At 41.0% G+C, this 19557-nt stretch overlaps 1 protein-coding gene across 18 annotated transcripts in view; it reads left to right on the top strand.

The window, feature by feature from the left end:
- svila (supervillin a) overlaps positions 1 to 19557 on the top strand; it is a 246635-nt gene that overhangs the window by 178412 nt on the left and 48666 nt on the right. For all 18 annotated transcript variants that reach the window (XM_039753870.1, XM_039753862.1, XM_039753872.1 and 15 more), the window contains 4 exons: positions 2473 to 2620; positions 5792 to 5937; positions 12634 to 12809; positions 14202 to 14349. In XM_039753870.1, coding sequence (XP_039609804.1) covers positions 2473 to 2620; positions 5792 to 5937; positions 12634 to 12809; positions 14202 to 14349 — 618 coding nt within the window. The remainder of the gene's footprint in view (positions 1 to 2472; positions 2621 to 5791; positions 5938 to 12633; positions 12810 to 14201; positions 14350 to 19557) is intronic.

Raw genomic sequence — 19557 nt, 5'->3', positions numbered from 1 at the left:
AAACTTTTATTGAATTTATTTATCTACTTATCTGCGTTCACATATTTCGGGCCTCTATGTGCGTACGCAAGTTTTAAAATGGGTTCTAGGTTTGATAATATATGAAATATCTGTGCATTGCGTACACAGTACATTGTAATCTACTCTCTACAGGGTGGGCCATTTATATGGATACACCTTAATAAAATGGGAATGGTTGGTGATATTAACTTCCTGTTTGTGGCACATTAGTATATGTGAGGGGGGAAACTTTTCAAGATGGGTGGTGACCATGGTGGCCATTTGGAAGTCGGCCATTTTGGATCCAACTTTTGTTTTTTCAAAAGGAAGAGAGTCATGTGACACATCAAACTTATTGGGAATTTCACAAGAAAAACAACGGTGTGCTTGGTTTTAATGTAACTTTATTCTTTCATGAGTTATTTACAAGTTTCTGACGACTTATAAAATGCGTTCAATGTGCTGCCCATTGTGTTGGATTGTCAATGCAACCCTCTTCTCCCACTCTTCACACACTGATAGCAACACCGCAGGAGAAATGCTAGCACAGGCTTCCAGTATCCGTAGTTTTAGGTGCTGCACATCTCGTATCTTCACAGCATAGACAATTGCCTTCAGATGACCCCAAAGATAAAACTCTAAGGGAGTCAGATCAACAGACCTTGGGGGCCATTCAACTGGCCCACGAAGACCAATCCACTTTCCAGGAAACTGTTCATCTAGGAATGCTCTCGGACCTGACACCCATAATGTGGTGGTGCACCATCTTGCTGGAAAAACTCGGGGAACGTGCCAGCTTCAGTGCATAAAGAGGGAAACACATCATCATGTAGCAATTTCGCATATCCAGTGGCCTTGTGGTTTCCATTAATGAAGAATGGCCCCACTATCTTTGTACCCCATATACCACACCATACCATCAATTGTTTTGTTCCAACAGTCTTGGAGGGATCTATCCAATGTGGGTTAGTGTCAGACCAATAGCGGTGGTTTTGTTTGTTAACTTCACCATTCACATAAAAGTTTGCCTCATCACTGAACAAAATCTTCTGCGTAAACTGAGTGTCCTGTTCCAATTTTTGTTTTGCCCAGTGTAAATAACTCATGAAAGAATAAAGTTACGTTAAAACCAAGCACACAATTGTTCTTGTGAAATTCCCAATAAGTATGATGTCACATGACCCTTTTCCTATTGAAAAAACAAAAGTTGGATCCAAAATGGCCGACTTCCAAATGGCCACCATGGTCACCACCCATCTTGAAAAGTTTCCCCCCCTCACACATACTAATGTGCCACAAACAGGAAGTTAATATCACCAACCATTCCCATTTTATTAAGGTGTATCCATATAAATGGCCCACCCTGTAAACAATAAAATCATAAGCCTAAAAGTGCAACGATTTTGTGCAGTGATTTTTATGTGACTTATGTCATGTTTTTTGTCACGCTTTAAATCAGGGTTACTGTATTTTTTAAAACGTTTTGGTATGATTCTTTTCAGAATTTTTCGAACTTTAATGTGATGTTGGTAGATTTTCGATTCTTATTCCGTTTTTAAATTATAAACTAAAAAATATCAAGAACTTGTGTCCCGTGAGACGAGACTTTGTGCTAAAAGATTTAACCACGCCCGGGGCTGGAAATAAAAGACAAAGAGTAGGATAGCTGCTGTACAGGCTTTTAAACGTTCAAAGCAGCTGCTTATCGAGCAAACAGGAGGTAAAAAGAAAACCGTTTCCCATTGTATCAACATTTAAGAGAGGGTACCGCGTCTCCTTGGGGTGCGTTGAGCCCCCCTCTTCACAATGTGAGCGGCAGAGACATGAAGTGGCTGGAGCATAGCGCAGAAAAGGGGTTGGCTAGCACACCCCCTAGCAGCAAGTAACATTCAATCAAGTCAAGCTTAACAAAACCATTCAGTCCCCACCACGAGAAAGTGAGAGGCCAACAGCCAGAGTAAAACTTTTGAGAGTAGGTGGATTTTTTTTTTTTATTGTACTTTTCAAAGCATTACAAATTTTAGTCTAGTCCTAGATTAATAATAATAATACATTTTATTTATATAGTGCCTTTCCCATGCTGAAAGTGCCTAGATGAAAGCCTTGCACATATACATGAGCTTTTAATTAAATAATCAATATTTGATTTAAGCTTCTTAGTAAATCAAACATTTTGGTTTATTCAGTTATATATTTGTTTTCTATACTTGTTTTTTCTCAAGCAGAAGCAAGTGGGTGAAATTAATATTTTGTTTTTCTTGCATCTTCCCTATTAAAGTTGCTCATTTTGATGACACATCCGTAATTTGTATTGTAAATGCTCGATGCATTTGACATTTTATTTTCCTTTGCAGCTTGCCCTTTGTTGATGCCAAAATGTCCGGTAGACCCAACGTTCATTCTGTTGTAATCATGGTTATTTGTTCTCGGAGTATTTTTTTTTTTTTTATATTATCTTGCCTGCTTTCACAGGCTTCTGAACTGGCAACATTCATCCAGACTAAAAGGGATTTGGGATGTCGATCCCCTTACATACAGACCATCGAGGAAGGGATTAATACACACAGTCATGCAGCCAGAGAGTTCTGGAAGTTGCTTGGTGGACAGTCCAATTACCAAGGTTAGTTTAAAAGAAAAGGCAATTGTCTTAATACTTTTTTGTAATACACATGAATGCGTTTTAATGGGTTTTTCTTTTACACTGTATGTGTTTAACTGTTTTAAAACCTTTCTTCTGTCATGTATGATAAAAACAGGAAAGCTGCAGCAGCTGCCCTTGGGCCTAAATAGGATTAAGCAGGTTAGAAAATGTCTGCATGGTGTAACATTCAGGGACTTGGTTAACTGAATTGAATGTTGCCAGCTACTATTTATTTATAAATTCATTGAAGAGTTACCACATTTTTGTTAAATATTTTACAACAGTGAGTCATGTTGATAAATGACAGTAATAAAAGAATGCAGTTACATGCATTAACAGACTACATTAATTACCGTAGATACTCGCGTACAAGTCGAAATATATATGCCTTAAAATTCATTAAAAAAAAACTTATCCACGGGGCAACACAATTTTCCATAGAATTTGGGTAATGGCTCAGTACTTTTATTTAAAACGGTATATCAAAATCAGTGTTCAAAGTAAACAGTGCAGTGATTCAAAAGAAATCTTCATTAAATAAATAATCCATAAAGCAAACGTGGAGGTTTAAAAATCAATAAAATCAAAAAAACAATCCTTTAAAAACCCCCGAGGTTAAAACATTGCTGGAAGCAGTCTTTAAAATCAATAAGCCCGGTGCCTCTTTTAAACTAGCGTCTCACCTGCTTCTCCCGGTTAGGCTCTCAGCAGCTGTCCTTTCTCTCCCGCTGCCGTCCTGGCCTTACGCGGACAGTCTTGTCTTCTTTGGTCACTCCCGCTACATGATCGCTCAGCGGGAGCGACTTCTACTTCGACTCCCGGGTGTCGGCCTAACACCCAGGCTTCCACACAGCTGCCTGCGAGCGCTCGTTCTCATAACACCACATAAGCTTTTGTTGGAATTTCAAGCATCGGCTGGCTGGTGTACGCAGATATGGGCTGTGCCTTTGTCAACGAACAAAAATCGCGCAGAAGCTGCCGAAAGATCTAAAAGAAAAGGTCAGTTCCTTTCATAAATTTATTATCAAGCAAAGACAAAGGCATGACTTTGATCTCAGTAATATTGGTAACATGGAGGAAACGCCAATGACATTTGATATGCCGGGGAATCAAACTGTAGCAGGTATTGGTGAGAAGACCGTACTTATTAAGACAACAGGCCATGAAAAAAACCCAAGTTTTACCATCGACTTATACGCGGGTCATAACAAATTTCGTAATTTTTGGCTTAAAAATACAATCGACTTATCTGCAAGATCAACTAATACGTGCGTATCTACGGTACACACTTATTAAACAGGGCTTTACAGTGCCATGTAGTTTAAAGAAGAGCCCAAACTGTCTTGTGGTAGCTCAGTTACTTTCATAGATGGCAAATTCCAGTTGATGTCAGGTCAGGTTGGGGAGCCATGTACTGGTATAGCACGTTGCCTCACCCACCACATGATGAACTGGCTTTGAATCTCAGTTGGCATCAACCCAGGCAGACACGCAGTTCAGTCCCACACTCTGGAAATGACCATCTTTCTGCCACGGCCAGATGTTATGTGGGTGTCCTCTTGGCCTCGAGTCCAACTATCCTGTGAGCTGGATCACCTTTGAGGAATATCTCCACATGGCCGTAGTGACATAACTGACGCTCTCCTCACAATACAGGTAATGTGCCTCATTCGGGACTCCGTGAGCAACACAAAGTCAAGCCAGCAGTACCCAAGGATTTTCCGAAGAGACACAGTACCGAAGGAGTCCAGTCTTCATCTTGTTGTTACTGATCCCCATTTTTTTTCAAGGTTTTGTGAAAAGAAGCAACTTTGACCCCTCGTATCCCATTAGGTTGTGAGCCCCTGGGATTCGTTGATGTGGCATGTGCAACTTCAAGTTCTTCTGATTATTTTTACTTTCCAGCGACCTCATGACCCACCCATGCTCTCCCAATCCGCCTACTGTTTTCACATAAATGTCGCTGCCAAGGTAAGTAAACCTCTCAATGCAGCAGGCATTCTCTCTGCAGACCAACACACTGCTGATGGCACTGCCCAAGAGGTCATTAAAGGACATTAAAGTTCATTATATGTTTAACGTATTCCCCAGCCACACTACCATCTATCAGTAAGTGTCTAGACAGTAATTTGGGAAGCTAGTTTCATTCGTCAATAGTGTCATAATGTGCTCCACAGTGCTCGTAAGATCCAAATTAAAGAATTAACACTTGATTGTCAAGAGCTGGTTATTGACTTTCACTTTACCAAAAAGACTTGTGTCCAGTTGCGATTCTGGGAGTGGATGCAGAGGTGGTCCACCCATACATGTAGTGGGAGATCCACATTAATAACCGGTTGGACAGGTTTTGGACCACAGAGGAACTGCGTATGTAAGGGCGAAGCAGGCTCTTTTTCCTTAGGAGACACTGCATTTCTTTAATGTGGGAAGTGGCATCCTTCACATCTCCAACAACTCTGTGATGGACAGTGTCATTTTTGTATGCTGTGTTGTGAGGCTCAGCGAATCAACAAGCTGATTAAAAGACCACATTCTGGACCCCATGGAGGGTAGTGACAAAGAGAGAGAGTGAAAACAAAACTGAGTGCCATTATGAACAATGCTGCACATCCTCGCTTTGACACTCCCCACTCTGAGGACTTTCAAACAATGAAGTATTCAGCAAAAGTGTGTCAAGAAACGCGACTGGAGATTCTTTATACCAACAGCAATATATCTGCATAACACCTCACCTGGATTCTGACTACCAAGTCGGGCATTTTTCTTCGATTTCTGTCTTACTAGTCATTCTGGTGTGTGTTCACAATATAGTGTATATATGTATATTTTTATGTCTATTTATGTATTTATTTAAAGAGCTTTTGTTAAAAGCCCAATTTCCCTCTGGGGACAAATAAGGTTCTATCTGTCTATTCGGGCAAAGTGGTGGCTCTGAGGCTAGGGCTCTGTGCCAGCAATCGGAAGGTTGCCGGTTCAAAACCCATAAACACCAGAAGTGACTCCACTCGATTGGGCCCTTAACCTGCAATTGTTTCATCCTGGGTAGCACGTTAATCTGCATGCAGGTCCTCCAACATGCAGGGAAAACTAAAGGGTTAGTGGCAGGATTGACACTCTGCTCAGGAGAACGTTTTCTAATTCTTTTCACAGCGGCTGGAACCCCTGAAGAAGATGAGCTCTATGAAAGTGCAATAGTAGAAACCAACTGTATCTACCGCCTTGTAGATGATAAGCTTGTCCCTGATGATGATTTCTGGGGAAAAATTCCACGGTGCTCATTGTTGGATTCCAAAGAAGTAAGTATGTTTTTGGAAGGTATGCCTGTTCCTAAATGTTTATGTTCATATAACTAAGCAAAACAGCCTTGGGCCCCTGACCTCTCCATCTGTGCGTTGCAGTAAGCGTCATACGATTGCATTTATTTGCAAACATTCCTCCATCTATCAACTTTTCCAGGTCTCCTTTTTTACACTGCGTAGTTTCACATTTACTTACTGTTATTTGAAGTGAGGGGGAGAAAACAACATTTATTTATATAGCACATTTTCATACAAATAATGCTTTACATGATGAAGAGACCTGTACAAACATAGTCAGAGCTTCTGGCGTCTTGGCTGAATCTGTGAGAAGCAGTCATTTGTAAAGGTTTTTGTTTCATCGTAATAATAATAAATATCATAATAATAATAATATGTTTTATTTATATAGCACCTTTCCCATGCTCAAGTAGTTCATCTCTTAATTACAGGTAGAGGGTAATAAATATGTATTACTGAACTAAGTATATCATTCATTTGAATTCAGATTATTATTGTACAGCACACTTTGTTTGGTTTGTGGCTTTCTGTTTACAATCTGATTCTGGATGAGCTCGCAGTTGGGACTTTGCTTTTATATTCCATTTCATGAACCTAAGTTATAGTCTAATACTTTGAAGTGCCCATCGACCCCTTTCTAAATAGCTAATTTTCTAAAAGTTCACACGGTAGCAAATAATGAACCCTGCAGTGTAACTGTGTATTCATTTCCATTCATTCCCGGTTTGTAGTCTAGTGAAAGAATTAGCCTTTCATTAACGGAGCAGCTACAGGGAAAACCTGTGCCCACTGTGGCCCTTCATAGATTGATTCAGCAATAGCCAATCTGTGCGCTCCTCCCGAATCGCGTCAGACTCGGAAGAAAGTCATCAAAAGAAGTGACAAACTCAATAAGAGATGCAAATTAAGCTTTGATTAAGCGGCAGGAAATAATCAAAACCTTTAGGCATTGCTGTCCTGCATGGATCGTATTGATGAGCCCCAAACCATAAAGTCGTTCAGAGTCCTCGAGTTTGAAAAAAAGAAGTCCTCCAGTTAATTCAATAAAACTCACAAAGTGGACTCTGAATAATAGACTGGATATAGCGAAAGCCTACAGCCTCTCTGAGTTCACAATAGATTATTGTGGATGAGCTAATCGTTTAATGGTCCTCTACTCAATCCATGGGAGCCTAATTTGGGAATGAAGGCAAGTTAAACGAGTTCATTGAGAAATGCAAATGAGAGTCTGATTGAGAGACTGGGAATAATGAACGTCTTTATCCAGTGTGGCCATTCCTAGACTCCTGTGTTCGCTAGTTTTTGAACCGTACACTCTTTCAGCGTTTTCTATCTAAACTAAAACTTGAAAACAAAGTAAAACTAAAAGTTTAGTAATAGATATAATGAAAACCTTTGTGGCCTTCACAGCTCAGTGATCCTCTTCTTAATCTATACTAATAAAATTACATTAACAATCATCTTACGTTATTTTTAAAATGTTTCCTTTTCTTTTTCATAACTTCTTTAACACACTACTTCTCCATGAGCGTGGGTATTCTGCTAGTCTATACTAATAAAAGGCAAAGCCCTCACTGACTGACTGACTGACTCACTCATCACTAATTCTTCAACTTCCCGTGTAGGTAGAAGGCTGAAATTTGGCAGGCTCATTCCTTACAGCTTGCTTACAAAAGTTAAGCAGATTTCATTTTGAAATTCTACACGTAATGGTCGACAACGTCCGCCATGTTGAACTTTCTTAATTATGGCCCCATCTTCATGAAATTTGGTAGGCGGCTTCCCTGCGATAACCGAAACCAACGTACGTACTTCTTTCGATGGTATGATGCCACTGTCGGCTGCCATATTGAATTTTCCAACGTCACTAATTCTCCAACTTCCCATGTAGGTAGAAGGCTGAAATTTGGTACTTATTTCGGTGGTATGATGCCACTGTTGGCTGCCATATTGAACTTTTCAACAGTCTTTGTTACTTATGGGCCCATCTTCAGGAAATTTGGTACGCGGGTTCCCAACGCTAAGTGAATCCTACTTACGTACATATATACGTCCATAGCCTGCAGCTCGGTCACCGTGTGAGGCGGCGTTGGGTCCCCCATCCCAATGCCTCCCACATTGTTGGCTGCCTTCCTGTATAAGGCCGTCCGTCGCTCCGGTCTCTACATTCCCTTCCTTGCTTCGCCACGGGATTCACGTCTCCATGCTGATAACTACAGCCTTTTTATTTAATCCACGGCTTCTCCACTGTTTTATTGTTCATTTATTACGATTATAGTTATTGTGTAGGTATTTTAGACTTACTTTACATTGTTCAGGTACCCATTTCCTTTATCGTTCCAACTGTACCCCCATTAACATGTCTATTGAGGTGATCACCTTCGATCAAAGAACTGTCACTTACCAAGTGGTTTCCATGTCCGGAGATGGCACCTACCTTTTCCATTCTCTGTGTTACATATTGCACGGCCATATCAGGCTCACTCTTGATATCCGGAGGAACATTGTGTCTTATGTATTGAATGACTGGGACAGGTTCAAGGTGTGGACTGATGACGGTACAGGAGATAATTATACTACACAGGAGCACTAGAAGAGTGAAATGCTTAAGCCCTTCACCTATGGATCTGCATGTGAGTTGAAGGCTGCTGCTGAATTGTTCGGTTGTCGCTTTCAAGTGTACCGAAATGGCCAACTATTTTACACCTTTCGACAACCGCCAATGCCTGTTAAACATCTTAGATTCACAGGTGACGATTTCAGTAGTGGACACTTTGATGTTTATGAATGTTTAAACTCTCAAAAGCTGGATGTGAAGTTATCGATGAAGCCGGTTGTATACTTACAACGCTTGACAGATGCTGAATGTCACTTCAACACAAGTCCTACAAATACTGTCGTAGTTGAAACAAACCATGAAACTCAAACCGTTTATGACCGCAGCAATCCAAGCTGTGAGATTTGAAACAAGATTACTGTTCACATGGCCAACTGTACATTGCATGTTCAAGAGTAAGCTCAGCACACAGCTTGGTCATATTACAACCGGAGGGCCGAACTCACAATGTGGTATACAAAGAGATCCTTAACAAATAATTATTGGTATATTTTCCCTCAGTTTAAAAAGGTTTAATTTTGTTCTTAACAAAACTTTTAAGGCAGTACTTCGCCGCTGCGAAGTGCGGGTATTTTGCTAGTTGATGAAAGTTTTTCAGAATCCGCTTGGGTTCGAGTATTTGAGATGCACAGATCAGCCTTAGGTTAAAATGACAATTAGTAGTCGTCCTATTCAGTCCAATAGGCTGAATCAAGTTGTCTTCAATTCCATCTGGAAAGTAAGAGAGGATGAATTAAACAACAAGGTCAATAAATCCTACAGATTGGCTTCTGACTAAGGCTTTGTCCACAGTTTAAGTTTTCATTTATTATTAAATGAACATGATCTCTGACCACACTAGCGTTTTTGTATCTTTTTACAAAAATATCTCCATCCACACCAACATGACTGAAAACACACATAACGTTGACATTTGCTTATACTGTATATTTGCATTTTGCGCATGCAGGCAGAGTTTAAACAGTACAAAACTCCATTTAGATGCATACAGGTAAGCATCGCAACACGCACTTTGGCTGCTCTGGCAGAATATGCTTTTCCTCCATGAAGGGTGACCAATCAGGGAATGAGTCATTTTAATAAGCAGGATCCAATCAGGAAAGGACTGTTATCAGCACGATTAAATCAGAGCATGATTTTTGAACTTTATTTTCACCCATCTGTATTACAATGCAGTGCTGTCATTTTAAGGTTTACAAGACGCTGGAGGGCATTTTCAAATCTCCCAGTTTTCAGGGGTTAAAAACACAGGGATAGTATGGACAAAAGGCAAAAACAGAGGCTAATGTCTACTGTCAAGCTTGGGTTACAAAGTTGCACAGGAGAATATAGACGATTTTCCAAGGAGTAGAAACGTTATTGCTGTTCTCGCAAGTCTCTTTCTGAGGTGATCCAGCCTCACAAGGAACAGCCGTCAAAGTTGACGCATCGGCCCGACTCCTGCTCAAAAGAACACAAAGTTCGTCGTCTTCAAAAGGGTGTACAGCAGCTTGGAAGCAGCAGCCGGGGCCGAATGAGTCTGGAGGAAGAGAGACAGGAGGTTGCGACCTCTGGATAGCTGCAGCTTGGTTTTTTAAATGTTCGAAGCCCCTCGCGTGGCAAGCTAGCAAGCCTGCACCTGATCCTGCAAAGAGGAGGAGAATGTAACATTGTTTGTTTCCCATTGGAAAAACTGTTTAAGAGGGGGTTTCTGAAGGGCTGCACATCCCCCTGTAGCAGCGGTCACACAATGTATTTAAACAAAAACAGAGTGGACGGGAGCCTAAGGGACTAGATATAACGAAATATCTGTGGCCTCTGTGAGAGGCCAATTGATGGAGCGGAATGAAATAAAAAGAGAGATTCTTCAGAACTCTCAATTCGAGCTCAAACTTGAAAAAGTCCAACAAATTGATTCTTGTAAGTCTAAGCATTATCCTCTGATGATGACCCCTGCCAGGGGTTGAAAGCTCAGGAATAAAAAACTACTTTTGATACGCGATTCATTTTCTCCCTTTGTGGATCTCCAGCTGCAAATAGATAGATTTAGATATAGATATACAGGGTGGGCCATTTATATGGATACACCTTAATTAAATGGGAATGGTTGGTGATATTAACTTCCTGTTTGTGGCACATTAGTATATGTGAGGGGGAAAACTTTTCAAGATGGGTGGTGACCATGGTGGCCATTTGAAGTCGGCCATTTTGGATCCAACTTTTGTTTTTTCAATAGGAAGAGGGTCATGTGACACATCAAACTTATTGGGAATTTTACAAGAAAAACAATGGTGTGCTTGGTTTTAACGTAACTATATTCTTTCATGAGTTATTTACAAGTTTCTGACCACTTATAAAATGTGTTCAATGTGCTGCCCATTGTGCTGGATTGTCAATGCAACCCTCTTCTCCCACTCTTCACACACTGATAGCAACACCGCAGGAGAAATGCTAGCACAGGCTTCCAGTATCCGTAGTTTCAGGTGCTGCACATCTTGTATCTTCACAGCATAGACAATTGCCTTCAGATGACCCCAAAGATAAAAGTCTAAGGGGTCAGATCGGAGACCTTGGGGCCATTCAACTGGCCACACGACCAATCCACTTTCCAGGAAACTGTTCATCTAGGAATGCTCGGACCTGACACCCATAATGTGGTGGTGCACCATCTTGCTGGAAAAACTCGAACGTGCCAGCCTCGGTGCATAAAGAGGTAAACACATCATCATGTAGCAATTTCGCATATCCAGTGGCCTTGAGGTTTCCATTGATGAAGAATGGCCCCACTATCTTTGTACCCCATATACCACACCATACCATCAATTATTTGTTCCAACAGTCTTGGAGGGATCTATCCAATGTGGGTTAGTGTCAGACCAATAGCGGTGGTTTTGTTTGTTAACTTCACCATTCACATAAAAGTTTGCCTCATCACTGAACAAAATCTTCTGTAAACTGAGGGTCCTGTTCCAATTTTGTTTTGCCCATTCTGCAAATTCAGTGCGATCTGGGTCATCCTCGTTGAGATGCTGCAGTAGCTGGAGTTTGTAAGGGTGCCATTTGTGAGTAGCTAATATCCGCTGAAGGGATGTTCGACTAATGCCACTCTCCAGTGACATGCGGCGAGTGCTACGCTGTGGGCTCTTGCTGAATGAAGCTAGGACAGCCACTGATGTTTCTTCATTAGTGACAGTTTTCATGCGTCCACATTTTGGCAAATCCAACACTGAACCAGTTTCACGAAACTTAGCAAGCAGTTTGCTAACTGTAGCATGGGAGATGGGTGGTCTCGTAGGGTGTCTTGCATTGAAATCTGCTGCAATGACCCGGTTACTGCGTTCACCAGACATCAACACAATTTCTATCCGCTCCTCACGTGTTAACCTCTGCGACATGTCAATGGCTGTAAACAAAGAGAAACTTGTAAATAACTCATGAAAGAATAAAGTTACGTTAAAACCAAGCACACCATTGTTTTTCTTGTGAAATTCCCAATAAGTTTGATGTGTCACATGACCCTCTTCCTATTGAAAAAACAAAAGTTGGATCCAAAATGGCTGACTTCAAAATGGTCACCACCCATCTTGAAAAGTTTTCCCCCTCACATATACTAATGTGCCACAAACAGGAAGTTAATATCACCAACCATTCCCATTTTATTAAGGTGTATCCATATAAATGGCCCACCCTGTATACAGATATATAGATATAAACTCGGGCAACCATCAGCTTTAATAATTATAAGGCCAATGTACCGTTCCAGAGGGTTACAGCTATGAAGTGACAAGCAATACGTTTTCCAGCCCCAAAAAAGAGATTAGCGGATTTAAACACAGTGTTGAAAAGTGGCCGGCCAGAATGATGTGACTTTTCCTTCAGATGCGCAAGTCATCCACTGAACTAAGGTGCTACTTGCCACATTCTGTGATGTGCACAAGAAACTCCAATTAAAACGATGGCAATCCTTGCCAGTTTGAGCAACAATGGTTTTTAGGTTGATTTTTGTGTGAGCTTACCCACAGGCTGGTTCAAATTTTAACTGAACTTTGCACCACCTTTTGTTTTCTCCCCCCTAATAGGTCATGGTTTTTGATTTTGGCAGTGAAGTGTATGTGTGGCACGGAAAGGAAGTCACCCTGTCACAAAGGAAGATTGCATTTCAGCTAGCGAAGCATTTGTGGAATGGAACCTTTGACTACACCAACTGTGACATCAATCCGCTTGATCCTGGAGAATGCAACCCACTTATACCAAGGCAGGAACCTTTTTTGTTCAGTTTTATGTCATTTTACCTTTTTAACATTGCGCAATGGTTACCAACTGTTGCTTTAACTATGGATCATAACCCAAAGTTGGACTGTTCATCAACAGCAACTATTTATTTCATACAAAGGATGCAGCTCAGTGTTTTACAACATGTCAAAGACTTAAGTTACATGCATACAAAACAATTCGGATAAGAATAATAATGAATTAATAGTACACAAGAAATAGATGTATAATTACAAGCTTTAGTGGTTCTTTTTAGCCTTCGTCTTAGAGGATTCAACACAAGTTGGGGTGTCCACTTTCATTGACATCAGAGGCGGCTGCTCAGAACTTTGATCAGGTGGTGGTGGTGCAGAGTGTCCGCACAGAAAAAAATGAAAAGAACAGAGAAAAGTAGAGCTTAGTAAAGATTTCAGATTCACTGAAGAGAGTGATAATGTTATGCATATCTAGGGAATCCCGTGGCCCTGTAGTTAGGATTTGGCGGGTTGGATAATGGATGGCTGGATGGATATCTAGGGAATATTAAGAGTAGAACTTAAAGCCTCTTTGGTACAGTAAAAGTTGAAGCTACGAAAAAGCAAAATTAAAGTGGAGATTTAGGAGTTTCTTAAAATTCTTCACAGTATATGCCTGGCATATCTCTCTTGGTAACTTTTTGGTGCAAAATGGCAAAGGCTGCTTCACCGCTTCTTTAATGCTTGGGCCCTTGAAATAAGTGGCAGACCGCTAAGCACCTTGGAGCATGCAAAATACGCTATATAAATGTATTATTATTTCTTAGAATATCTAAGGTTAAGACTTAGAAGGTAAGGGGACAGGCACTTGAAGATACAGGAAGGAGGATCAAAATTATTTACAGCTTTATGCATCATTAGTAGTATTTTAAAGTCAATTACGTCTCGCCTGAAGATGGGGCCCAAGTTGCCTCAAACTTGTATATTCTCTCTAGTTAGCCAATAAAAGGGGTCATTTCGCTCGACTTCTCACTACATCCATAATGGCTAACATGGTACAACACCCTAATACTAAAGTTAGTTCTAAAAGACTTCAGAAAAAGAAACGGAATTAGCTGAATGTACTGTCATTCTGAGGAGGTGTGCATTTCTGTTCACTAGCAGGCAGGCAGCGTGTTTTAACAAGTGCTCATCTCAACCCACAGAAACACAGGCAGAGCGAGCAAAACTACACAGCTAAGGAAGCTGGGCCAAGAACTGACACTGTAATATAAAGTCCTCACCCATCATGACTCTACTGTATGCTGATCTCACCCCAGTCTCTCTTATACAAATGCTCTAATATGTTTACTGTAATGCTTTATGTATGGTAACATCTCTCTTTTTTCCCTTCTCCTTTTCACTTCTTATTAATTAAACAGAAAAGGTCAAGGACGTCCGGATTGGGCGATCTTTGGCAGACTAACAGAACACAATGAAACAACGTTGTTTAAGGAGAAGTTCCTGGACTGGATGGAATCAAAGAAGTCTGTTCAAAAAAATGGAAGTGACCACCACACTGAGCAGAAAGTAGGACTTTAACAATGCATGCTTTTATAAGATGTTTATTATCTGTTGTGACAAAAATGGCACAAGTGATTGCTTTTGTTCTTTCTGTTCCCTAAAACTAACTTTTAAAAAACTTCATAGCTGGGAAAGCTTTCTTTGTGCATTTGAAGTACAGCCTCCTGCTGATGGCTTGTTTTGCTTGCCTGTCGCAGTAATGCATTCACATCTACAGCAAACTACTCATGGGTGACACTAATGTCATAATATTGGCAACTAATCTTTCTATTTTGTGTATATGATATATATATTATAATTGTCGCAAAGGTGCTATATATGCACCAACCCGAGGCAGGGAGGCACACGTAAAAATAAAACTTTATTTTTCTTTAGCTGGGGGGACATGTCTTCCCTGTGCCCCTCACTCATAGCACACTCCCAGAAGCACAACAGAAACACACAAGCAAACAAAAAATACTCTGGTCTTCACCACCACCACTCCTCCTCCTCCTCCTCCCGAGTGGTGGCTGCTAGCTCCTTTTATAGCCCACCTGGAAGTGCTGCAGGTGCTTGATAACCTGCATGTGGCTGCATTACCGCCCAGACGGGCTCAGGAAGTCATGCAGCTCCTCCTGGCGGTGGCCACGGAGCCCAACAAGGGTGGGCCATTTATATGGATACACCTTAATAAAATGGGAATGGTTGGTGATATTAACTTCCTGTTTGTGGCACATTAGTATATGTGAGGGGGAAAACTTTTCAAGATGGGTGGTGACCATGGTGGCCATTTTGAAGTCAGCCATTTTGGATCCAACTTTTGTTTTTTCAATAGGAAGAGGGTCATGTGACACATCAAACTTATTGGGAATTTCACAAGAAAAACAATGGTGTGCTTGGTTTTAACATAACTGTATTCTTTCATGAGTTATTTACAAGTTTCTCTTTGTTTACACCCATTGACATGTCACAGAGGTTAACACGTGAGAAGCAGATAGAAATTGTGTTGATGTCTGGTGAACGCAGTAACCGGGTCATTGCAGCAGATTTCAATGCAAGACACCCTACGAGACCACCCATCTCCCATGCTACAGTTAGCAAACTGCTTGCTAAGTTTCATGAAACTGGTTCAGTGTTGGATTTGCCAAAATGTGGACGCATGAAAACTGTCACTAATGAAGAAACATCAGTGGCTGTCCTAGCTTCATTCAGCAAGAGCCCACAGCGTAGCACTCGCCGCATGTCACTGGAGAGTGGCATTAGTCGAACATCCCTTCGGCGGATATTAGCTACTCACAAATGGCACCCTTACAAACTCCAGCTACTGCAGCATCTCAACGAGGATGACCCAGATTGGCGCACTGAATTTGCAGAATGGGCAAAACAAAAATTGGAACAGGACCCTCAGTTTACAGAAGATTTTGTTCAGTGATGAGGCAAACTTTTATGTGAATGGTGAAGTTAACAAACAAAACCACCGCTATTGGTCTGACACTAACCCACATTGGATAGATCCCTCCAAGACTGTTGGAACAAAAAATTGATGGTATGGTGTGGTATATGGGGTACAAAGATAGTGGGGCCATTCTTCATCAATGGAAACCTCAAGGCCACTGGATATGCGAAATTGCTACATGATGATGTGTTTCCCTCTTTATGCACTGAAGCTGGCACGTTCCCTGAGTTTTTCCAGCAAGATGGTGCACCACCACATTATGGGTGTCAGGTCCGAGCATTCCTAGATGAACAGTTTCCTGGAAAGTGGATTGGTCGTGGGCCAGTTGAATGGCCCCCAAGGTCTCTTGATCTGACCCCCTTAGACTTTTATCTTTGGGGTCATCTGAAGGCAATTGTCTATGCTGTGAAGATATGAGATGTGCAGCACCTGAAACTACGGATACTGGAAGCCTGTGCTAGCATTTCTCCCGCGGTGTTGCTATCAGTGTGTGAAGAGTGGGAGAAGAGGGTTGCATTGACAATCCAACACAATGGGCAGCACATTGAACACATTTTATAAGTGGTCAGAAACTTGTAAATAACTCATGAAAGAATAAAGTTACGTTAAAACCAAGCACACCATTGTTTTTCTTGTGAAATTCCCAATAAGTTTGATGTGTCACATGACCCTCTTCCTATTGAAAAAACAAAAGTTGCATCCAAAATGGCCAACTTCCAAATGGCCACCATGGTCACCACCCATCTTGAAAAGTTTCCCCCTCACATATACTAATGTGCCACAAACAGGAAGTTAATATCAGCAACCATTCCCATTTTATTAAGGTGTATCCATATAAATGGCCCACCCTCTAGTGTGTAGCCCATGGCTGTTCCCCCAGACCAAGTGTTGAAGGGGCATCCCAGCTGGGCCATCCACCACAATGTATAGAGAGAGATAAATATATATAGCAAAGAAAAGAGCAAAAGAGACAAAAAAAGTTTTGGGGTTCCACCCCATATATTCTCAATAGCATAAATATACTGTATTATGACTGAGTAATCACTTGAGACTGAGTCCAAGACGTAAGTAATTTAACAAAGAAAAGTGGCAGACTTTATAGTCGGAGAGGAGGAAGAGATGTGTCGAAGGGTCTGTAGGTGGAAGTGAGGTCAGGAGCAGGGTGGGAACTGGAACCAGAAGTACAGTCTGTTTGAGGACTGGGATTACAATTAAGCAGCCTTAACAGAGGAAGGAAAAAAGTATTAGTGCACTAATAGTGTTAGCGCCTCCCAAGTGCCCATGTTTCTCTATCTATATATCTGTCTATATCTATGTACGTATCTCCACACACACTTTCTCTATTGGTCAAAACTTTTAGAACACCCCAATTTTTCTTGTTCATATTGATATTTCGGCAGTTAATCCATCATATAACACCTTTCATATCTATCTAGCTGTCTTAATATAGCGCATTCAAACCCCTCACTTTTTTTGCATTTTGCTATGTTGCAGCCTTATGTTTAAAATAATTTAAATTCATTTTTTCCCTCATCAAGCAACATGATACCCCAAAATGACAAAGCAAAAAACAGGATTTAAGAATTTTTTATACGTTTATTAAAAACTGTAATATTGCATTGACACAAGTATTCGGTCCCTTTTTACTTAGTAGTTGAAGCCCCTTTGGCAGCAGTTCCAGCCTGGAGTCCCCTTGGGTATGACATGACATTCTTGGTCACTCAAGAACATGCACAGTTGTTCCTAAGCCACACTTGTGTTGTCTTTGCTTTGTGCTTACAGTCGTCGTCCTGTTGGAGGACAAACCTTCGGCCCAGTTTAAGGTTCAAAGCGCTCTGGAGGCAGTTTTCATTGAGGAGATCTCTGTGCTTTGTTCTGTTAAGCTTCGCCTTGACTAGTCTCCCAGTCCCAGCCCCACAGCATGATGAACGGTGCCTGGTTTCACCCTAGATTTGATGTTTATCTTGGTTTCATCACACCGAAAAATCTTGAGAGTCCTTTAGATGCCGTTTTTGTAAACTTCCATGTGGGCTTCTATGGGTTTGTTTTTTTTTTTTTTTTACCAAGGAGAAGCTTCTGTCTAGCCATTATATCATGAAGCCCAGTTTGGAGGAGTGCTGCAATGGTGATTGTCCCTCCCTAGTTTCTGCCATTTCCACTCAGGTTATTTGGAGCTCATCCAGAGTGTCAAATGCATACTCGGCTGCCTCTTACTAAGGCCCTTCTCTCTCAATTGTTCTGGTTGGCTGGGTATCCAGCTTTCTAGGATGAATTGGGTTTTTTTTTTTTAAGTAACCTTCTCCAGATCTTTTCCTCAATACAATCCCATCTCAGACTCTGCAGGCAGTTCCATTGACCTCATAGCTTGGTTTTTACTCAACTATGGTACCGTCGATTGACAGGCGTGTGCCTTTCCTAACTCTGTGCAATCAATCAAATTCACCTCAGGTTTACTCCAAACAAGGTGTAGAAACATCTCCGTGATCATCAATAGAACAGAATGCATCTGAGCCACATTCCAGGTGTCAGTTAAGGGTCTGACTATCTTGCTCATTGTAATATACAAGTTCTTTTAATACATTTGCAAAAAGTTCCCAAATCCTTTTTTCACTTTGCCATTCTGGGGTATTGAGTGTTGCTTGATGTGAGGAATAAACACATTTAAATGATTTTGGCATGTTTAGTTCCCCTCTCCTTTCAAAGGGAATTTACATTTAAGAGAAAAACAAAATCACAAAGGGCAACCAGAGCATTTTTAACAAGCAGTGGCCTCTTTAGCAGGTGCTCGCTTGCTTGTGTGTGTTAGAAATATTTTGAAAGGGTGAACTGTGATGAATGATGCATAATTACTTTAATAATTTCTTTATCTAGTGCCTTTCCCATGCACAAGGTGCTTCAGAGTCTCATAAAGAAACAGCAGGTATATGTAACATTGGATACAGGCATTTCCTGAATAGAACATTTAAAATAAATACATGATATCTGTAGGCATTAAATAGAATAAAAGACAAAAAACAAGAGTAAAATACTAAATTCAGTTCTAAAATAAAGCCTAACAAATAACGTCATTTGTGATATAACACACACATATACTGATACTGACCATATGGACAGTGAGGAAGACTGAAAGAGGAGGCAGAATGTCCGGTTAAGTTAAAAGCCTCCCTGAACAGATGAGTTTTAAGTTGTTTCTTAAATCAATGACTGGTCATTCCAGAGTCTGGGCGCTATACAGCTGAAGCCCCTGTCACCCATAGAGTGCTGGCTAGAGTGGGGCACAACAAGATGGCCAGAATCAGAGGACCTTAGTGGGCGAACAAGAGCTTAGTGATGGAGAAAGTCGCTGATGTGCCAGACAGAATTGATTTACATTTACTTATTTGGCTGATGCCTTTATCCAAGGCGACTTACAACATTTCTGATAAGATTGGTTCCATTTCTTTTGATTTTTCAATTGGAGCACAAGCAGGTCAAGTGACTTGCTCAGGGTCGCACAGTGTCATTGCAGGATTTGAACCCACGACTTCAGGGTTTGAAATCCAAAGCCTTTCCCACCACACCACAGCAGTCCTCTACTCTACTGTACCGCAGTAAGAAATGTGTGTCTATCTCTTTCAGGGTTAATTATTTTTACTTCCTTTTATCCCAGGGTGGAATATTTTTCCAAAAAATAGTTTTCTAAAAAGCAGTCAAAGCAATGGTTTTCATGCATAAATCAACATAAAATCCTTGTATATGACCAGTGTCACTATATTTTATGTTCCAGGAATCCCTACAGT

The sequence above is a fragment of the Polypterus senegalus genome, chromosome 5 (genome assembly GCF_016835505.1).
Source record: "Polypterus senegalus isolate Bchr_013 chromosome 5, ASM1683550v1, whole genome shotgun sequence".
Taxonomy (NCBI): Eukaryota; Metazoa; Chordata; class Cladistia; order Polypteriformes; family Polypteridae; genus Polypterus; species Polypterus senegalus.
Note: the sequence above shows the minus strand (reverse complement) of the source record. Positions and strands in the feature narration are given on the sequence as shown.